The following is an 18,180-nucleotide window of genomic DNA, read 5'->3' on the forward strand; positions in this document are numbered from 1 at the left end:
TTCTGGAACGATATCAAATCGCTGAAGATCCTAACCCTTGAGGACCTTAGCCTCTTGATTCGAGCAAAATGGGGTGAGGAGGGGCTGGAGAATTGGATTTTGCTGCTTTGGAGGGCTTGGAGGCACTTATGTGAAGTCAAGCATGTTGACAATGGAGCGGTGATTAAGCTTGATTGGGAAGAAATCAGACTGATGGCTCAGAACTTTAAAGAAGCCCGACACCGACTCTTGATTCAAAACCGAGCTCTTCCGCCAGAGGGATCCAAATCTTGGCAAGCACCGTCGAGGGGTATCCTCAGAGTCGATGTGGATATGGCTTTCCAGGAAAGCGGATGAAGTGTGGGGGTAGGCTTCATAATCCGGAACCATAAAGGTGAGATTTTAGCTGCTGTCAGCCAATCTGTGGGATACACAACCACAGTGCTCATGGGAGAGCTACATGCTTTGATTCTTGCCATTGGCTTTTGTCTTGAAAATGATTTGGGACCTATTATTCTCTTTACTGACTCTCTCCTGGCCGTACATATCCTCCATGACACCTATCGGGGCTCAAACTCGTTATGTGACGACTTATGGGAAGTCTTCGAGCACGTTAGGAAGCATGTGGTCCTCGAGTTTTGTCATGCCCGTAGAGAAGCGAATGGTGCGGCTCATGCACTCGCGAGTTTTGCTTTAACTTCTTCGACTCTAATGATCTGGAAGTCGGACTACCCGTCCTGGCTTCTTGATATTGTACACGCCGATTTGAAGTGAAATACTACTTTCGTTTAAAAAAAAAAGAGGTCATCATTAAAATAGTCGGAAATGGGTTCAAGACTCCTTCATTCATCTCTATATTGAGCTTTTGTGTCCCGTTCTCTGTCGGATGGACTACAAGTAAAAGCAGGACACCAAGATGCGCAGCAAGTAAACGTGCCCACCAACTGCTCCATGAAATTACTCAACCACTTCCAAAACTCAACATCAACCATCCACAAATTCAATTTAAAGCTCCATCATATATTTATTTTGATTTTAATACTTCCTAAATTGTTATTGAGATCATGTTCTCTTTAATTTCAAATACTTAATAATAGAATAAAATTGAATTTGATTTTTATGTAATTTGAAAAGTTAATAATCACAATAATAATCGCAAAACACGAGGAGTATTCACATAAACCAAAACCATGTAATATAACATAAGATAAAATAAAATTAGTTAAAAGCTGGAATAAAATTTAAGTAAATCCCAAAATGATCCAAAATATGAAAACGGTAGAATGTCCAATTTTCTTTTGACAGGGAAAATAATAAAATCTCTCGGACTATAAAAAGTAAAAACCTCATGGTCATGGGTAGTTTAGAAAGTAGGGAAAACCTCAAGGGCCATTATGTTAAATCTCGATTCTGAAATCAAAAACCTTCACTCGCTGCCTAACTAGGGTTTTGCATTCAGCTCTTGAATCCATCCCCATTCCACAGGTTACCTATTTTTGTGATATTTCCCCCCATTTCTTGTATCTATCATTGTTACTAAGTGCAAAATAGACCCTAATTTCCCCCCTGTTCCTCATTAACTCCAGGTTTTTGATCGGAGGATTCGAAATGCAATCGCTATATGGTAAATTCCGGCTGGTCACGAAACAAACAATCAACTCGCTGAAAAATATTGAGCTGAGCAAAGTCGCATCTGTTGAATCGAGATATTTGGGATGCTCGATGAACCGGTTTTCGGGTTTCAGTTCTGAGCGTTCAGCATTTCTTTTGGTATAGTAATTTTGTTTAAAATCTTTTTCCGATGCTCGCTGATTGATTGGATTGGAAATGCCGATCTTTTGCTGAAACCTTCAGTCGATGAGCCTATGAAATATATAAGCTTTAGTTTGGTTGGATGTTGAGTCATTTACGTGGTTTATTTCAGAATGGACCTCTTTAAATAAATTTACATAACTTTATATATGGTTGCCTGAACAAATGTTAGGGGTCTTGGGAGTTCTTGGTGTTAGGTACATTTTTGGAGTTGTGAATTGTTTGATGTTCGTTATGAAATGTATGCCTAAAAAAATTATTCTGATGGTATGTATAATGTTTGTACGGGAGTTCTAAACATCTTGCGTGGTTCATTGGAGCTTTATAAGGTCATGTGTTTGTTTGTAATATCCTTGTGGGACTTCTTGAACTTAGCTTTCGAGCTCTGCTGAATTAGTATGATCTGTCTGTCTAATTCTGCTTAGTGTAGATTGGTTTTCTGCATGTAATTTAGCTCTTTTAGCTTGTCTGATTGTTTCCAGAGAGAGATTTATGATTTTCTCTTCTTAGCACTGTATACTAGTTTCATTTTCTTCTCGTCTCATTGTTGATGGGTTTCATCCTTTTTAGTCCTTGCTAAGGCACTATTATTCTGGTTCAGAATAAACAATTTGGCGCTAAAGTTGTCAAACCAGCATCCTCTGAAAGTTGTAGTATGGCATCAATGTTGCCATCTTACAGAGTCCTAAGCTCTGGAAGTCAATCAGCTTCTTTGGTATTCAAGTTTCCAACTAGGAACTTTTCAACTCCGGGATCTACTCCTGAGAATGTTTCTGCTTCTTCTGAACTGCCTCCACGCATTAAGTTTAAGAGGCTTGATAAAACTGCAAGACATATAATGCAGGCACATTTTTTACCTTCTCATTTCATCTACTTTCTTCATTATATAGTTGGGTATTGTCATTGAATTCTGAGTGTTTTGCTTGCTTCAAGCTGACTGCAGATAATTGATAAAGAAGCAGTTGAGGAAGTTAAATCAAGCAGAGAGATACCAGAGATCAAGCCTGGTTACATCATCCAGCTGAAAGTGGTACTGATTCTTTCCTGGAAAAGTCATGATTCATGGGTTGATTTGTTTTCTGTTGCTATATATTACCAACTTTATTACTATATCTTAATTTCCAAGATTCTTACTTATTTGAACCACCATGGTCTTGTTATGACAGGTAGTACCAGAGAATAAGAGGCGTGTTTCAATTATAAAAGGCATTGTTATAGCTATGCGCAATGCTGGTTTAAATACTACTTTCAGAATTAGAAGGCTTGTAGGAGGTGTTGGTATTGAAAATCTCTTCCCTCTGTGAGTATATTCCTTCCAGCTTGAGTAATTCAACTAGTGCAATGTTTACTGTAAAATTTTAGTGTTAAAGATTCAATTGTCAGTCATTGTGCATCCCAATGTGCCCATCTTCTCAATACTAGGCCATAACTTATATAGCCAAGGTGCACTTTATTTTCACTAAACCTTGAATTGTATTTTTATATGTCGTGGACCTTTTCCCTTTCTTTGAGGACATTGATGTTATGACTCCTACTTTATTTATTGGAATTATTGAAGCCATATGCCTCAAATGCCTTTGAATTTCAAATAAGCTAACCACCTCTGATCTCTGTTTGCACCACCTTCACATTGTTGCCTGCTCCTTCTTTTCCTTATATGAGTTTGCAGTTCTATTTGAAATTCATTTAATGTTAGAAAATATGATGCATCAATGCTCAAAAACATCTCAAATGCATATAACAGACTTTCTAACTCAAGCATATGTGATTGTTACCTTATCTATTCCTTCTCGCCACATGAAAAAATGTTTGTTACTAATTGAGTTGGAAAATGACAGGTATTCTCCAAACATAAAGGAGATAACAGTGTTGGACAAGAAGAGAGTGAGGAGGGCGAAGCTTTATTATCTTAGAGATAGAATGAATCCACTTAGGAAGAATTAAAGTCCTGCTTTGGATAGTGGATACGTAAAAGTCATGACTATGTGCTGATGGTGGCCACACTTTTGAGCAGAAAGATTTTATAAACTAATAAAAATTATATATACACTGGTTGTTGGTAGTCAACATTTGGGGAACCAATGTTTATGGAGAGTGGGGGAAATAGAAGTGGAATGCTTAGCTAGCCAGCAACATGTTCGACAGTCGTTTTGTTACCAGACGCGAAAGATGAGGCTTATGGAATCACCCTCAACATAAGTGCCAAACTTGTGTAGTTGTCATTCATAATCTTGAGTGTTTCAACTATGCTGCATCATACATGAGCTGTCGCATTTTATCTTTTGTTTTTCCATTTATGGAAATGTTCTCAGATTGTCGTTGATGAGTGCTGGAAATGGAATGGGATCTGTTCTAGAGGTCGATGATTTTTGGGATATGTTGCTTGATGCTTCTGGTAGCAACTTATTGCGTGTTCATGTTCTTGTTATCTTCGATGACTTTTCATTTTCTTTTGGGATATTTATCTTCAATTTGCTTCAATAATTCTTGAAAGAAATGGTTCACGAGTTTGGTTGATTTTTAAAGTGAGATATGTTTGAACACGCATTTCTTGACGTTGCTAGGTTATTTTTTTGACTGCATGGTCTAAAGTTAAATACCATGTACCTGGAGATTTAGCGCAGCTTGTAGAATTTGTATTTGGTATATTTCTGGATAGTTCTCTTTTTGGAATATAATTTTCAGGCTTGAAAATATCGAATATTCTTTTATCAAAAGGTAACACGTGAAAATCATTCTTTCTCTAATGAAAATATCCTAAATTATTCGGGTATTTTCAAACATATATACTAAGAGGGTGTTCCGATGAGCTTATAAGTTCTTCATTGTGTTTGATAAAATAAGTTTTTAAACAGTTTATAAGCTCCAAAAATCAACTCTAAGAGCTTATAAATTCTTTAAAAAATATGTTCCTCTATCCAACTTATTTTTTCATAATCTTACGCAATAATTATTTTACAAATTATTGTTTTCATTATATATCATTCAAATTCATTTTTATTTTCTCTTTAAAAAAGTATTTTCTCTTTAACTTATAAGCTCAATTATCGAAATACCTTGACAACTTATAAGCTTTTAAAAAACTACATCTTAGAAGTTCTTCAAATATATTTTATAAGCTGTTGGAGCTTATAAACTCATTAAAATAAACTTAGCCAAACACTTTCTAAATATTAATCAAAAAATATTGCTCCCTTCGTTCCCCAAATGAGTACACATTCATTAAAAAAATACTACTCCCTCCGTTCCTCAAATGAGTACACATTTAAGAATGATACAAGTTTCAAAAAATTAATTAAATGCGTTGAGTGTAATAAGTATTCTATTTTTATTGTGAGCGAATTATTTGAGGTGTATTTATTAAAAAGTGAAATGAGTATTTATTTGGGAGACATCAAAATGGAAATATGAATATTCATTTTAAAGATCGGTCGGATTAATATAACGCAAATTCTTGTGTGCTCCATGGAGCATCGTGTTCCATGACACTAACATGATAGTGTTATTCGCGACAGTGTTATTTATATAACATAATAGTGTCATTTGTAAAACAAAATAATGTTAGTGTCATTTCAAGCAGTGTTATTTATATAACATGATATTGTCATTTGTAAAACAAAATAGTGTTAGTGTCATTTCAAGATAATGTTAGTGTTAGTGTCATTTAATGCAAGTGTTAGTATCATGGAGCACGGTGCTCCATAGAGCACATAAGATTGCCTTTTAATATAATATATATATTTTTTTTGTGTCACGGAGTAATACAATATTGAACTAAGAAAACTCCACTTATTAATTGAGAAGTGGAACTCCCATAACCCCCTTTGCTTTTATAGCAAAACACTCGAGAAAAACTTCTTTTTATGCGAATATCGTCATCCAACTTTTATTTATAATTTGAAATAAAATAGTGAGGGATATTAACTCTCAAAGTCCAATAAGAATACTTGTAAAAAGAAAAAATAAAAAGGATTTACTATTTACATGGCTGTTTGATGTCTCCATAAGTTGTGTCAAACTCTATTGTGTCCTCACAACAAGCAACATCGTTGACTTTTTACATGCATCCAGTTATTGACATGACATTTATTTAATAATTAAAAAAACTTCAATCAATAAAAACATAAAATGATTAATAGAATCAGTTGAATTTTTCTTTTTGCCTAGACAGATAGTTTTCAATAGGGAAAATTGCACCTAAATACACAAACTTTGCCAAAAATTCATATTTGACGCGAAGTTAGGATTTTACATTTTAATACACCAACTTTCGTTGTTGTCCAAATTTGACACGACTTAATTCTTAAAAATTCAAAAAACAACCCATTTTTGTAAATAATTATACAAAGACCCACTTATGTTATAGTTTGAGACATTTAAACCAAAACAAGATATTTCCTTATGATGTTTTCTTTTAAACCATTTTAGGTGCGGATCAAAGATTAAAAGAAAACATCATAAGGAAATATCTTGTTTTGGTTTAAATGTCCCAAATAATAACATAAGTGAGTCTTTGACTCTTTGTATAATTATTTACAAAAAGGGGGTTGTTTTTTGAATTTTTAAGAATTAAGTCGTGTCAAATTTGGACAACAACGAAAATTGGTGTATTAAAATGTAAAATCCTAACTTCGCGTCAAATATGGATTTTTGGCAAAGTTTGTGTATTTTCACGCAATTATCCCTAATAAAAATAATCCAATAGGATTGAGAGTTAAAGGTATAAGCTGATAAAACTGACTTAAAAATAAAATGAATTGACCTAATTAACAATATTTTCTTTGCTATTTGATTCTCAAAATTCATACGTTACCATCACTCGTTAATAACAAATTTTCACATTATTATAGTTGATACCAGTTCTATTTAATTGGTACTAATATTATGAGTCACATTATACCGGCAAGAACACAATAGCCAATTATACATAGATTTATTTAAAATGGCCAAAATATATTTTTCTCTATTGCAAAGATTTAAACACACTAATTAGACAAAATAATTCAAACAAAATCATTAAATTTAGGGGATAATTGCGTGAAAATACACAAACTTTGCCAAAAATCCATATTTGACGCGAAGTTAGGATTTTACATTTTAATACACCAACTTTCGTTGTTGTCCAAATTTGACACGACTTAATTCTTGAAAATTCAAAAAACAACCCCTTTTTGTAAATAATTATACAAAGACCCACTTATGTTATTATTTGGGACATTTAAACCAAAACAAGATATTTCCTTGTGATGTTTTCTTTTAATCTTTGATCCGCGCCTAAAATGGTTCAAAAGAAAACATCATAAGGAAATATCTTGTTTTGGTTTAAATGTCCCAAATTATAACATAAGTGGGTCTTTGTATAATTATTTACAAAAATGGGTTGTTTTTTGAATTTTTAAGAATTAAGTCGTGTCAAATTTGGACAACAACGAAAGTTGGTGTATTAAAATGTAAAATCCCAACTTCGCGTCAAATATGAATTTTTGGCAAAGTTTGTGTATTTAGGTGCAATTTTCCCTTTTCAATATATAACTATCCTAGCCTTTTCTTACGCATTTAAACAAACTTTTCATTTTTAAGAACAATGACAAGATTTTGCAAAATCCCCAATATATACGATAACAAAAAATAGTATATTTTCATTTATAGACACTACCTCATAATAAATTAATACTATATATTATTTTTAATATATTAACTAATTTATCTGTTTTATTACATATAATCCATCAAAATGAATTTCTTTTTCTATTCATATTAAATTTAAGGCAGGACTCTTTTTCAATTACAATAACTTAATTTTTTTTAGTAAAATTCATATCACTTTCTTTTAAAATTATTTTTTTAAGACGGTGATAAATGTGATGATTTGATACGCATGCCAAGAGTCGGCATCCAAAAATTATGAATGAATTTCTTTATGGAATAAATTCGCCAGTCAAATAGAAAAGAATAACTTTGAACAAGAAATAAAAAAAATATATAAAAATAAAAATAAATAAAGGAGAGGAAACAGACTCCAGCTCAAACCAGTTATTAAGCTGACTCTCCGACCGATCCCAAAAACATTATAATCTTGCGACGTCAGGAACGGCGAACGTTTGTATAATCTGTGGAATCTTCTCATTTTTTCGATTCCAATTCTCATCAATTCGATATTCATAGCTGATACGATAATATTGCTATAATTCTTTTCTTTTTTGAAAAAAAAAAAGAAGAATTCGTAGCCGCAATTAAGGCTGCATGTGCTGTTTTTATTCGATTAGGATTAGTTGAATTTCGCCCCAAACGGGCAGAATTTTGGTCCGTAGATCTGAAATCTGAGTAGGTTTTGTTTGTGAATTTGTTTTTTTCTGTTATTTGGGGGAATCCTGTTATTTGATTGAGTGGGAGAATGCTACAAGATTCGGCGTCGGAGGCTGACCCGGACGAAGGTGACACCGAACCAGAATTCGTTGAGGTTGATCCATCCGGTCGCTACGGTCGGGTTCGTACAATTCTACAGTTATATCTGATTTTTTTGGTTGATTGTTTGAGTTATTGTAGTTTATCTTGCATTTGATTTGTTGTTATTCGAAATTCTTGAAGAGGTTTTCATTTTGTGACGCGTACTTGATTTTTATTTTATTTTGCATGATTTCGCAAGTTTTTGGATTACTAAGTTTGGTTATTTTATGTGATGCATATTTTGCAGTACAGGGAGGTACTTGGCAAAGGAGCTTTCAAAAAAGTGTATCCTCTTTTGATTAATTTGTCTTTCATTTTCAGTTTTTTTCTACAATTTTATGCATTTACATTATTTGAGTGCAATGGTGTTCTGTGTGAAGCCTTAATTTTGATGATTGCGATATAGTTATAAAGCATTTGATGAATTGGAAGGAATCGAGGTGGCTTGGAATCAGGTTAAAGTCTCTGATCTCTTGCGGAACTCGGTGGATTTGGAGCGGTTGTATTCTGAAGTGCACTTGCTTAAGACCCTTAAGCATAAAAATATTATCAAATTCTACAACTCATGGGTTGATACCAGGAACGAGCATATCAACTTCATTACTGAAATTTTCACATCTGGGAATCTACGACAGTATGTCAATATCTTTGCTGGTTTTTGTTGGTTTATTTGTTTTGTAGATACAAATTTAGAGACCAAAGAAAATTTTGAAGTAGTTTGCTTATGCGTCTGGCTGTTTGTATAGGTATAGGAAGAAACATAAGCATGTTGACGTGAGGGCCTTGAAGAAATGGTCCAGACAAATCCTAGAGGGGCTTCTGTATCTTCATAGTCATGATCCTCCAGTTATTCATCGCGACCTGAAGTGCGATAACATTTTTGTGAATGGAAATCAAGGGGAGGTGAAAATTGGTGATCTGGGGTTGGCTGCTATTCTTGAGCAGGCTCGTGCTGCCCACAGTGTAATTGGTAAGTATTGATTATGTTATTTCTCTTTTCATGAATTACTTTTTCTTATGGGAGCTTGATGTTATTCTAGGCACACCGGAATTCATGGCACCAGAGCTTTACGAGGAGGAATATAATGAGCTCGTTGATATATATGCCTTTGGTATGTGCTTGCTGGAGCTAGTGACCCTTGAGTATCCATATATCGAATGTGCCAATGCTGCACAGATATATAAGAAAGTGACTGCAGTAAGTCATTCATTAACTTCTTTCTTTTTTGAAACAGCTTACACTAGAGCCTGCTCTGAATGAGAATAACATAGTTATCTCCCGAAAAGTTATTGGCAACTTTAATTAACTCACCATGATACAACGAAAGATGAGAATCATAAAAAGATGCTGGTAAAGAAATAGAGGGACTTATTATGCACTTCCTACATTTATAACATATGATCCAGTGTGTCCTCTCGAATGATGTTTTATTGGTAGAATCCCTTTGAGTTTGTTTGGCTTTGAGATCTACCTATTTGAATTCGTCTATCTTACTCTGTTAATTCCTAGAAATAATGTCCTCTAGAAATCATCATTTTGTTTTTTGCTGGTTCAAATTTATTTATTAATGTCATCTCTAAAAGTTTGACAGTTGATAGAGCAGGTTAACTCTTTCTAAATATATATTGAATATCCCAGTTTCTGATGTATATATATACTGAATAATGTTTATCTTAACTTTTATCTTTCTCGCCTCATACAACTGACCTTTTATCATTTTTCTGCTTGTTGAAGGGAATCAAGCCTGCGTCACTAGTAAAAGTAAAGGATCCTGATGTCCGGATATTCATAGAGAAATGCATTGCAAAAGTCTCTGATCGAATGTCAGCCAAACAACTACTGATGGACCCATTTCTACTATCAGATGACGATCCTGGGAGTGTATGTCGTCCTCTACACCAATCTTCAGGTAACGTTTGCGTTTCTTTGTTCATTGTTTGCACTGAGATCACCTTCCTTTTTTACTGACACTATATGTACAGATGATTATGCCAACCAGTTTGATGCTGAAAATCACCATGAAGACTCTCTGTTTGAGGGCAGTCGAGATTTTGTGGTGCAGGGTCAAAGAAAAGACCACAACACAATATTCTTGAAACTTCGCATAGTGGATTCATCAGGTTCTTGTTTCTTATTTCTTTTTCCGATTCTTGTTTAGAGCAAGAAAGTGTCCTGGCATGGGTATAATCAATCTTATTTTCTTTATTAGCTCAGGTCACATTCGGAACATTCACTTCCCATTTGATATTGAGATGGATACCTCAACTGATGTTGCTAGTGAAATGGTTGAAGAGCTGGATTTGACTGATCATGATGTCTCAGTTATTGCTGCAATGATTGATTCTGAAGTTCAGTCCCATATTCCTGATTGGGCACCAAGGGAATTATCTAGCAGAAATAAAGCAACTTTAGAAGGCGGTGGTTCTAGGCCTGCTTCTCCGGCAACCACAGAGTCCTCCAATCAGATTGTTATGGAAAGACTGCCATCTGGGCGCAAGTATTGGTGCGACTCACCAAAAGCTAGCGCTGGAAACTCTCCACATAAACCCGGCCCTTCTAACCTGCTGCTGCCAGAATCGAATGTATGGTCTGATGAAAATAATCAATCTCCTGTTCGTCATAGAGATAACATTAGTTCATATGAAGGTTCCCCTCTAAGGCATGTGGATTGTGATTCTGATCACGACGGCTGTGCCAAACTGGAAGCTGATTCAGTGCCTAGTAATTTACAATCTGGCGATGTCGACCATGGTAATGATGCATCAGACGACGAGTCACTATCTTTGGGAGAAAATACAATTCCAAGTGAAAATGATTCAGATGACATAAAGTATATTATTGAGAAGCTTGAGCATCTGCTGGATGATCAGCAGAAGGAGCTAGAAGAACTTAAGGAGAAGCATGAACTAGCAATTACAAATATTCTAAACGAACTTCCTGAGGAAATTCGTCTGAGAATTCTTAGCATTTGCAACCGGAACAGATCAGAACATAATTTTCATTACAGGGGAACGCCGTTTGATGACTGAATTGTTGGATTGATCTTCCTTGATAACTCAAGTCTTGCAGTCTTACTCTTCTAACATCAGCGTTGAAACAGAAGGTCAGTTGTTGAAGGGCGTATGCACAGACCATTTCCCAGATGATATCTGATCGTATACTATAACAGTGATTCTAAGAGATGATTCTACAGTATCATGCTTGTTCGACTTACATTATGGAGCTCGTTGAAAGGCTAACGCTTGTCAAAATGCCTAGCAATCAAGTCGTCTAATCTGGTAAACAGTTTGAACCCCTTTCACGCATTTTTCTTGAATCGGTAGGTCCTCTAGTTTTCCTATAAAGTATACCTGTACAGATTCATGTTTTTCTTGTCCAACACGAAGGCTTTCGAGATCAGAAAGCCTGTGTCTTTTTGGGTTTTGTGAGCTATATTTGTGCCTCATAGTGCATGGAGGCTGTTAGTGTGGTACATTCTAAAACTTAATGTATGTTTGATTGCTGATGGGTTTTGGACATGAAATCATTTGTACACAGAATAAATGTTATTTGATTATATTTTTTTAATCATATGTTTCTGGTGTTTCATGTAATATCTGATGGAAATTTGCTTGTTGACTGTTTCAGTATTTTTCATCCCTGTTGCATTATCATCTCTATTTGCTCTCTTTTTTTTTGGTTGATAAATTTACAATATTAAATAAATAAATTAAAATGCTGGGTCAGAACCTAAGACCTTTGGCCTTAGGCATTAATTCCTTGCCGCTTGGCCACTACACGTCCACTCTATTTGCTCTTTTTGTTTTTTGTAGAAATGATGTATGGTAATTATTCCCTATAGAATTAGAATATGTCTAATTTCTTAAGATTTTTTGGCCTTTTATTTTTATGTACTTTATTTTGAAGAAAATTGTGTCCCCAAATTGTTAACGTGGCCCAAATACAGACTCAATTTTCTGGGCCTCACTTCTGAAGAAGTACCACTAGAACCCCCTTTCAATCTCTTTCCTTCATGCAAACCACATTAATTTCCGCATAAATCCAGTGAAATTATAGAATTTTCCAAAATAAATTCTCGCAAATTACGTAAACTTAAGACTTCAAATCAAATGGAATATATAATGATTTAAAACTTGGAGACATAAAAAATGGAATTAGGCGATATTAAGGTTGTACTAGTAATTAGAGGGAATGAGATAAAGCAGGCATACACGTGTAGCGATGTGAGGGCGGTAGCACAGAAAGCCCATACCCCAGCAGCTGGAGTTATCCGAGGGGAGGGATAGAAGTATACGAGCGGTCCTCTTTTCTTCTTCTCTCAGATAACAGTCTCTTCACTCTCTAATCCCTATCCTCTTCCCCATTTCCTCCCTCCCTCTCTCTCTATCCACCACCATGGCCTCCGTCGCCGCCGCCGCCAAGCTCGCCTACCTCCCCGCAATTGTAACCCCTTCCCTCACCCCCTCAAACCCTACCAAGATAACCCTCTCCTCTTCCTTCACCCCCTCCACCACCACCCTCTTCCTCCACCCGGCCACCACCGCCGCCCCCCTCATCTCCCGGCGCCGCTTCTCCGTCCGCGCGGCCCGCGGCAAGTTCGAGCGCAAGAAGCCCCACGTGAACATCGGCACCATTGGGCACGTGGACCACGGCAAGACCACCCTGACGGCGGCCCTGACCATGGCCCTGGCCTCCGTGGGCGGCTCCGCCCCGAAGAAGTACGACGAGATCGACGCGGCTCCCGAGGAGCGCGCCCGCGGCATCACCATCAACACCGCGACCGTGGAGTACGAGACCGAGAACCGGCACTATGCCCACGTGGACTGCCCCGGGCACGCGGATTACGTGAAGAACATGATCACCGGCGCCGCCCAGATGGACGGCGCCATCCTGGTGGTGTCCGGCGCCGACGGCCCCATGCCCCAGACCAAAGAACACATCCTCCTGGCCAAACAAGTGGGCGTCCCCTCCATGGTTGTGTTCCTCAACAAACAGGATCAAGTCGACGACGAGGAGCTCCTCCAGCTGGTCGAATTGGAGGTTCGCGACCTCCTCTCCTCCCACGAATTCCCCGGAGACGACATCCCCATCGTCTCCGGCTCCGCCCTCCTGGCCCTCGAGGCCCTCACCTCCACCCCCGGCCTCAAGAAGGGCGAGAACGAGTGGGTCGACAAAATCTACCAGCTAATGGAGGAGGTGGACAATTACATCCCCATCCCACAGCGCCAAGTGGACCTCCCCTTCTTGATGGCCGTGGAGGACGTATTCTCCATCACCGGCAGAGGCACCGTGGCCACGGGGAGAGTGGAGCGAGGCACCATCAAGACCGGAGACACCGTGGATCTCGTGGGATTGAGGGAAACCCGCACCACCACAGTCACGGGAGTGGAAATGTTCCAGAAGACTCTAGACGACGCCATGGCCGGAGACAATGTGGGGTTGTTGCTGAGAGGGATTCAGAAGATCGACATCCAGAGAGGGATGGTGCTGGCGAAGCCCGGGACCATCACGCCGCACCATAAATTCCTTGCGGTAGTGTATGTGTTGAAGAAGGAGGAGGGAGGGAGGCATTCCCCCTTCTTTGCCGGCTACCGCCCTCAGTTCTACATGAGGACCACGGATGTCACCGGGAAGGTGAACACCATCATGAACGACAAGGATGAGGAGTCGAAGATGGTGATGCCCGGTGATCGTGTCAAGATGGAGGTCGAGCTCATCACCCCCATCGCCTGCGAGCAGGGCATGAGATTTGCCATCAGGGAAGGCGGCAAGACTGTCGGCGCCGGCGTCATTCAAGCCATCCTCGAATGAATGATTATAATCAGAATGTTTGATTTTGTAAGGATTCATTATGCCTATGCTTCTGCAACTTGTGTTTTGGGCTCTACCATTTTCTTTTTCTCATGCATTAGTGTATTCTTATTAGTTTTTTAGCTCAACAAAACATGCTCTGATGATTTCATCAAATGTTTTTTGTTTTCCTTTTACTCATTAAACTGAGGTTATAAGAAACTTCTTTTGCAGTCTCTGTTATCTTTATTTGAATTGCATTGGCGTTTCTTTGAGGACTTGCATTGGTATTTTTTTTATTGGAACTGTGGCTACGGTTATAAGAAACTTCGTGTTCATGTTGTCATTGGAGCTTCTGTCTGACTGTATAGTCTGTATATGCATGTAATGAGGGGGTGTTTGGCTAAGCTTAGTTTAGAGAGTTTATCAGATTTATGAGACGTTGCAATAAGGTTTGAAGAGCTTATAAGTAGTCCTTCAAATTGATGTTTTAGGAGATTTCTATGCAGGTTGGTTGAAGTTTATACAGACAGTTTTGATCTCGAAATCATGAGCATTTCATTTAGTTTATAGGGATGTGCCTAAATAAGAAGCATTGTTTGAAGCAGAGCAGGTGAAAATCTATTGAATAGCTCAGCAGCAGCTTAATTATAATATTACATCTTCATGTTCAAGTAAATATTAATGGCCTCATCACATTGTATTATATGTCGAGACATAATAATAAGCTCACGACAATTTGATATATTTCTTGAAACCATTGCACCAGTTGTAAAACCTGAAGCAGCAACTGTCTATGGAGCAGCTCCCACAGGGGCTAAAAAATGGTCGAGAAAATAAGGTCTTGAACGAATGCAACGCGTTGCTTTGTCTCCTCGTGGTTGTGCACTTTGTCTTCATCTAGACGAGAAGTTCTGCTGTTGCAAGAACATATTATTCAGTAATCAAAATGTAGTAAGCATCTGATCTGCCTATGTGAAAGATGAAATTAAGTGAGAGGATTTGGCTAAGTCACAGAAAGTGTGCTTGTTCATTCAACATTGATTATGAGATCAAAACAGTATCATCTACTAATATAACGTTGAAAGAAAAATAGAGCAAAGTTGAGAAGCAGAGATATATAAGTAAAATACTTGTGCATTGAGCATTGATTATCAGACAAAAATATTGTATCATTGAATGTGCAAAGAATAACAGAGCACAGTTGAGAAGCAGATATATTGAACTTACTTGCAAGATTTAGGATAGTTTTACCAAATAATTCAATTGATAATCCAATTCCAAGAATTTACATCTCAATCTGCTGCATGAACAAAGCTCACAAACAAAGCTCAAACATTTTGCACTTAACAATTCAATGCAATTCAAGCATGCTTCTAAACTAGTTGAGATCCAAACGGCGTACCTTTCTGCATCACTCGTAGCAGCAACACAAGGCTCGTCTTCCTTGCTGTCTTTAGAGACTGGTAGAGGCACGGTACATAGAAATGGCGCGAGTGGATCAAGAGAAGCTTCCTTTCCATTGGGTGAATTAGAACCAAGAAAGGAACTCAATTCCCTCAAGTCCCTGATGATATTCGAGGATGCACTGCTCCAGAAACCCGACTTCTGGGACTTTTTCCTTCTCTGGGATAAAGATATCTCAACATGTAAATCATTCTTCACTCATCATGTCACTCATAAACCATAGTAAGGGATTACTCAAATCAAACCTTAATAGAATGTGCATGCTGCGCTGCAAAATGGCCAATTGCATCTCTACCCAAGTTTGCTGCACAAATAGGACAAACCTACAAAAGAGAAGTCAAGAGTGATGAAAAGCTATTTATCAAGCAGCATATATAGTGATTGTAATTAGTGAAAATGCTAAGAGAAGTGGACATGAATGTAGATCCCTATCCGCACGAAACAGCAAGGAAAACGCGTTGTAGGAGCAAGCATTACCGCGTTTTTCAAAGCAAAGCAGTGCTCTTCTTGCAGATGGACACAAAGCATAGGAAGCTCGATTTCGACATAACAGAAAGGGCAAGGGAACCAAGCTCTCACTTCATCACCCCCTTCATCTTCAACCAGTGAGTGATTACCTATTTTAAATAAATCAAATTATCATCATTATTAGGAGCATAATGATATGAATCAATCACCATACCAAGCAAAACTGCAACTAATCCTATCCCATTTCAACACAAATTTTCCCCAAGATGACAGTGATGATACTAGGGCCCTTTTCAGATTTACTTTGATCCTCACAAGATACTTGTTCAGTTGCATTATTGTAGTGCCCCACCCCATCCCATCAACCCAAACTGATTAGCAGTTAATCCATAAAAGGGCAAGCTAGGGTAACTGGATTAACATTCAAGCAAACAAAAATCATGTCAACAAGATTCTTCATTGCTGAAGAAACCCAGATTTTGAGCTAGAAAATAAGATCAGTAAAGGCCAAAAAAAACAAGATAAACTAAATGAAGCAAAGATATGTTTTTTAAGAAAAATATACACTCTCACAAAATAATTGAACACGAAATCAGAATTTCTGAGAATATTGAAGAAGTAAAGTTAAAAGCAAGATGATTTTACCAGAGTTTCCGAGCCTAGAAGATTGGACAGAAGGGATTTGGCTGTGAACTCTTGCAGCCCAGAAATCCACATCCATTTTCCACCTTACTTTTCTTGAAAAAGGGATTGTTATTTGTCTGATTATTCTCCCCCAATATGAAAAAGACAGGAGGAGAACTAAAAAGAAAAAAACAGTAGTGTAGTGGTGAATTCCTCAAGTTTCAAGAATCTGAGAAACAATGATTTTTGGGACTGAATTTAAGGATTGTAGTGTAAGAGTGAAGAGGAAAAGCAGTAGTCGTGCAGAGTAGAGAGAAATGGGAGTTGCTAACACAGTAAAATTTAGTCTTTGTGGTCTGAAAGAATAGCAATACATATTTGGCTTGGCTTGACGTACTAATGCTTTTCTGACATACAAAAGCTAATAAATAGATATCTGACACGTGGCAGTTCTCAAGAAAAATTATTAGTGGGATGTTCTGCTTAAGTATGGAGTACATGAATTTTCAAATTCATTTTTAATTTTATATATTATGAATTAAAAAAATTATTTTTAAATAATATAATTTTAATTGTTTTAATTTCTTTTAAATACATAAACTTTTAATTGTTCTTATTTGTTTTATATTATAGCGAATTACTTCTAAGTTAATGTTAAATTACATGAGTTAAACGATCGATGTACTAAACAACGTAATTGGATGTTTATGTTACTTCAACTAGCTATGATAGCATTAATTTATAGAAATTGACAATTGTGTGAAAGTTTAAAATTGTTGAAAATTCATATATTTAAAGTTCGAATTTTTTAATTTATATGTAAAATCGTGATTGGGTGAACATTAATGTATTTATCCATTTATTGGTTTGTTTTATTATTATTTTTATTTCTCTAGTTAGTGAATGTAATGTAATTATTTTACACAAATTTGATCACTGTATCGAAAAGTTCAGTCGAATTGAAGCTCAGTTGAAATACCCATTTATTGTTTTGTTTTTGTATTATTATTTTTATTTCTCTAATTCGTCAATGTAATGTAATTATTTTACACAAATTTGATCACTGTATTGAAAGGTCCGGTCAATTTGAATATTGACAAGTTCTCAAGTACTTCAGCTCAACTGGATTCGATTTGGTATTAACATTAAATGTTTTAACCCTAATGCGATCGATCTTCATCGAATTAAAAATTATACTCAGTACGTTCGTTCATTAAAATTATAATTTTATTATTATTTTCATTCACCCATAAAAATTACTCCAACTTTTCATTTTTTCTTTTTGAAAATTAGCTCTTATATTTTAAATTTCCTTTTCACTCAATATTCACAAAATATTCCACCATTTAACACATTAATTCTGATAGATCCCCTTCTCCACCAAATTTTAATGGATCCCCCACACCACTTTGTATATATTTCTCAATTATTATTAAAATTGGTACCAAAATCACAGTACAATTTTTTGAGGGAGTATATGGAACTTTTGCATATAAAAGAATGAGAGTTTATGGCCGTTGGTGTAGTTTTTATTCGTAACTCTTGATTTGAAGTAGTTTTTGAGAAAAGACATTATAGAAGTAGTTAATATT

At 36.6% G+C, this 18,180-nt stretch overlaps 4 protein-coding genes across 8 annotated transcripts; 3 read left to right on the forward strand and 1 right to left on the reverse strand.

Moving 5' to 3' along the window:
- Window positions 1-1,284: 1,284 nt before the first annotated feature.
- Window positions 1,285-4,168, forward strand: LOC131019686 (50S ribosomal protein L19-1, chloroplastic-like). Of its 2 annotated transcripts, XM_057948277.1 has the most exons (6): window positions 1,285-1,464; window positions 1,566-1,749; window positions 2,393-2,635; window positions 2,735-2,821; window positions 2,958-3,091; window positions 3,630-4,168. In XM_057948277.1, the coding sequence occupies exons 2-6, from the start codon at window positions 1,588-1,590 to the stop codon at window positions 3,733-3,735; spliced, it is 732 nt and encodes a 243-aa protein (XP_057804260.1). In that variant the 5' UTR covers window positions 1,285-1,464; window positions 1,566-1,587; the 3' UTR covers window positions 3,736-4,168. The 2 variants fall into 2 exon arrangements, with proteins under 2 accessions (XP_057804260.1, XP_057804261.1); XM_057948278.1 differs by lacking the exon at window positions 1,285-1,464 and having other exon boundaries at window positions 1,479-1,749.
- Window positions 4,169-7,736: 3,568 nt separating this feature from the next.
- Window positions 7,737-11,811, forward strand: LOC131019684 (probable serine/threonine-protein kinase WNK3). Of its 2 annotated transcripts, none has more exons than XM_057948274.1 (8): window positions 7,737-8,278; window positions 8,486-8,523; window positions 8,645-8,872; window positions 8,985-9,208; window positions 9,279-9,436; window positions 9,974-10,148; window positions 10,222-10,359; window positions 10,449-11,811. In XM_057948274.1, the coding sequence occupies exons 1-8, from the start codon at window positions 8,186-8,188 to the stop codon at window positions 10,541-10,543; spliced, it is 1,149 nt and encodes a 382-aa protein (XP_057804257.1). In that variant the 5' UTR covers window positions 7,737-8,185; the 3' UTR covers window positions 10,544-11,811. The 2 variants fall into 2 exon arrangements, with proteins under 2 accessions (XP_057804257.1, XP_057804256.1); XM_057948273.1 differs by having other exon boundaries at window positions 10,454-11,811.
- A 658-nt stretch (window positions 11,812-12,469) lies between these two features.
- On the forward strand, window positions 12,470-14,265 carry LOC131019685 (elongation factor TuB, chloroplastic-like). Its single transcript, XM_057948276.1, has one exon. The coding sequence runs from the start codon at window positions 12,635-12,637 to the stop codon at window positions 14,048-14,050; it is 1,416 nt and encodes a 471-aa protein (XP_057804259.1). The 5' UTR covers window positions 12,470-12,634; the 3' UTR covers window positions 14,051-14,265.
- A 362-nt stretch (window positions 14,266-14,627) lies between these two features.
- Window positions 14,628-16,989, reverse strand: LOC131019687 (protein DEHYDRATION-INDUCED 19 homolog 5-like). Of its 3 annotated transcripts, none has more exons than XM_057948280.1 (5): window positions 16,610-16,989; window positions 15,974-16,113; window positions 15,742-15,819; window positions 15,435-15,655; window positions 14,628-14,946 (listed from the first exon to the last, which is right to left on the reverse strand). In XM_057948280.1, the coding sequence occupies exons 1-5, from the start codon at window positions 16,683-16,685 to the stop codon at window positions 14,847-14,849; spliced, it is 615 nt and encodes a 204-aa protein (XP_057804263.1). In that variant the 5' UTR covers window positions 16,686-16,989; the 3' UTR covers window positions 14,628-14,846. The 3 variants fall into 3 exon arrangements, with proteins under 3 accessions (XP_057804263.1, XP_057804264.1, XP_057804262.1); XM_057948281.1 differs by having other exon boundaries at window positions 14,628-14,943; window positions 16,610-16,978; XM_057948279.1 differs by having other exon boundaries at window positions 14,628-15,655; window positions 16,610-16,967.
- Window positions 16,990-18,180: the final 1,191 nt, after the last annotated feature.

The sequence above is a fragment of the Salvia miltiorrhiza genome, chromosome 4 (genome assembly GCF_028751815.1).
Source record: "Salvia miltiorrhiza cultivar Shanhuang (shh) chromosome 4, IMPLAD_Smil_shh, whole genome shotgun sequence".
Lineage (NCBI taxonomy): Eukaryota > Viridiplantae > Streptophyta > Magnoliopsida > Lamiales > Lamiaceae > Salvia > Salvia miltiorrhiza.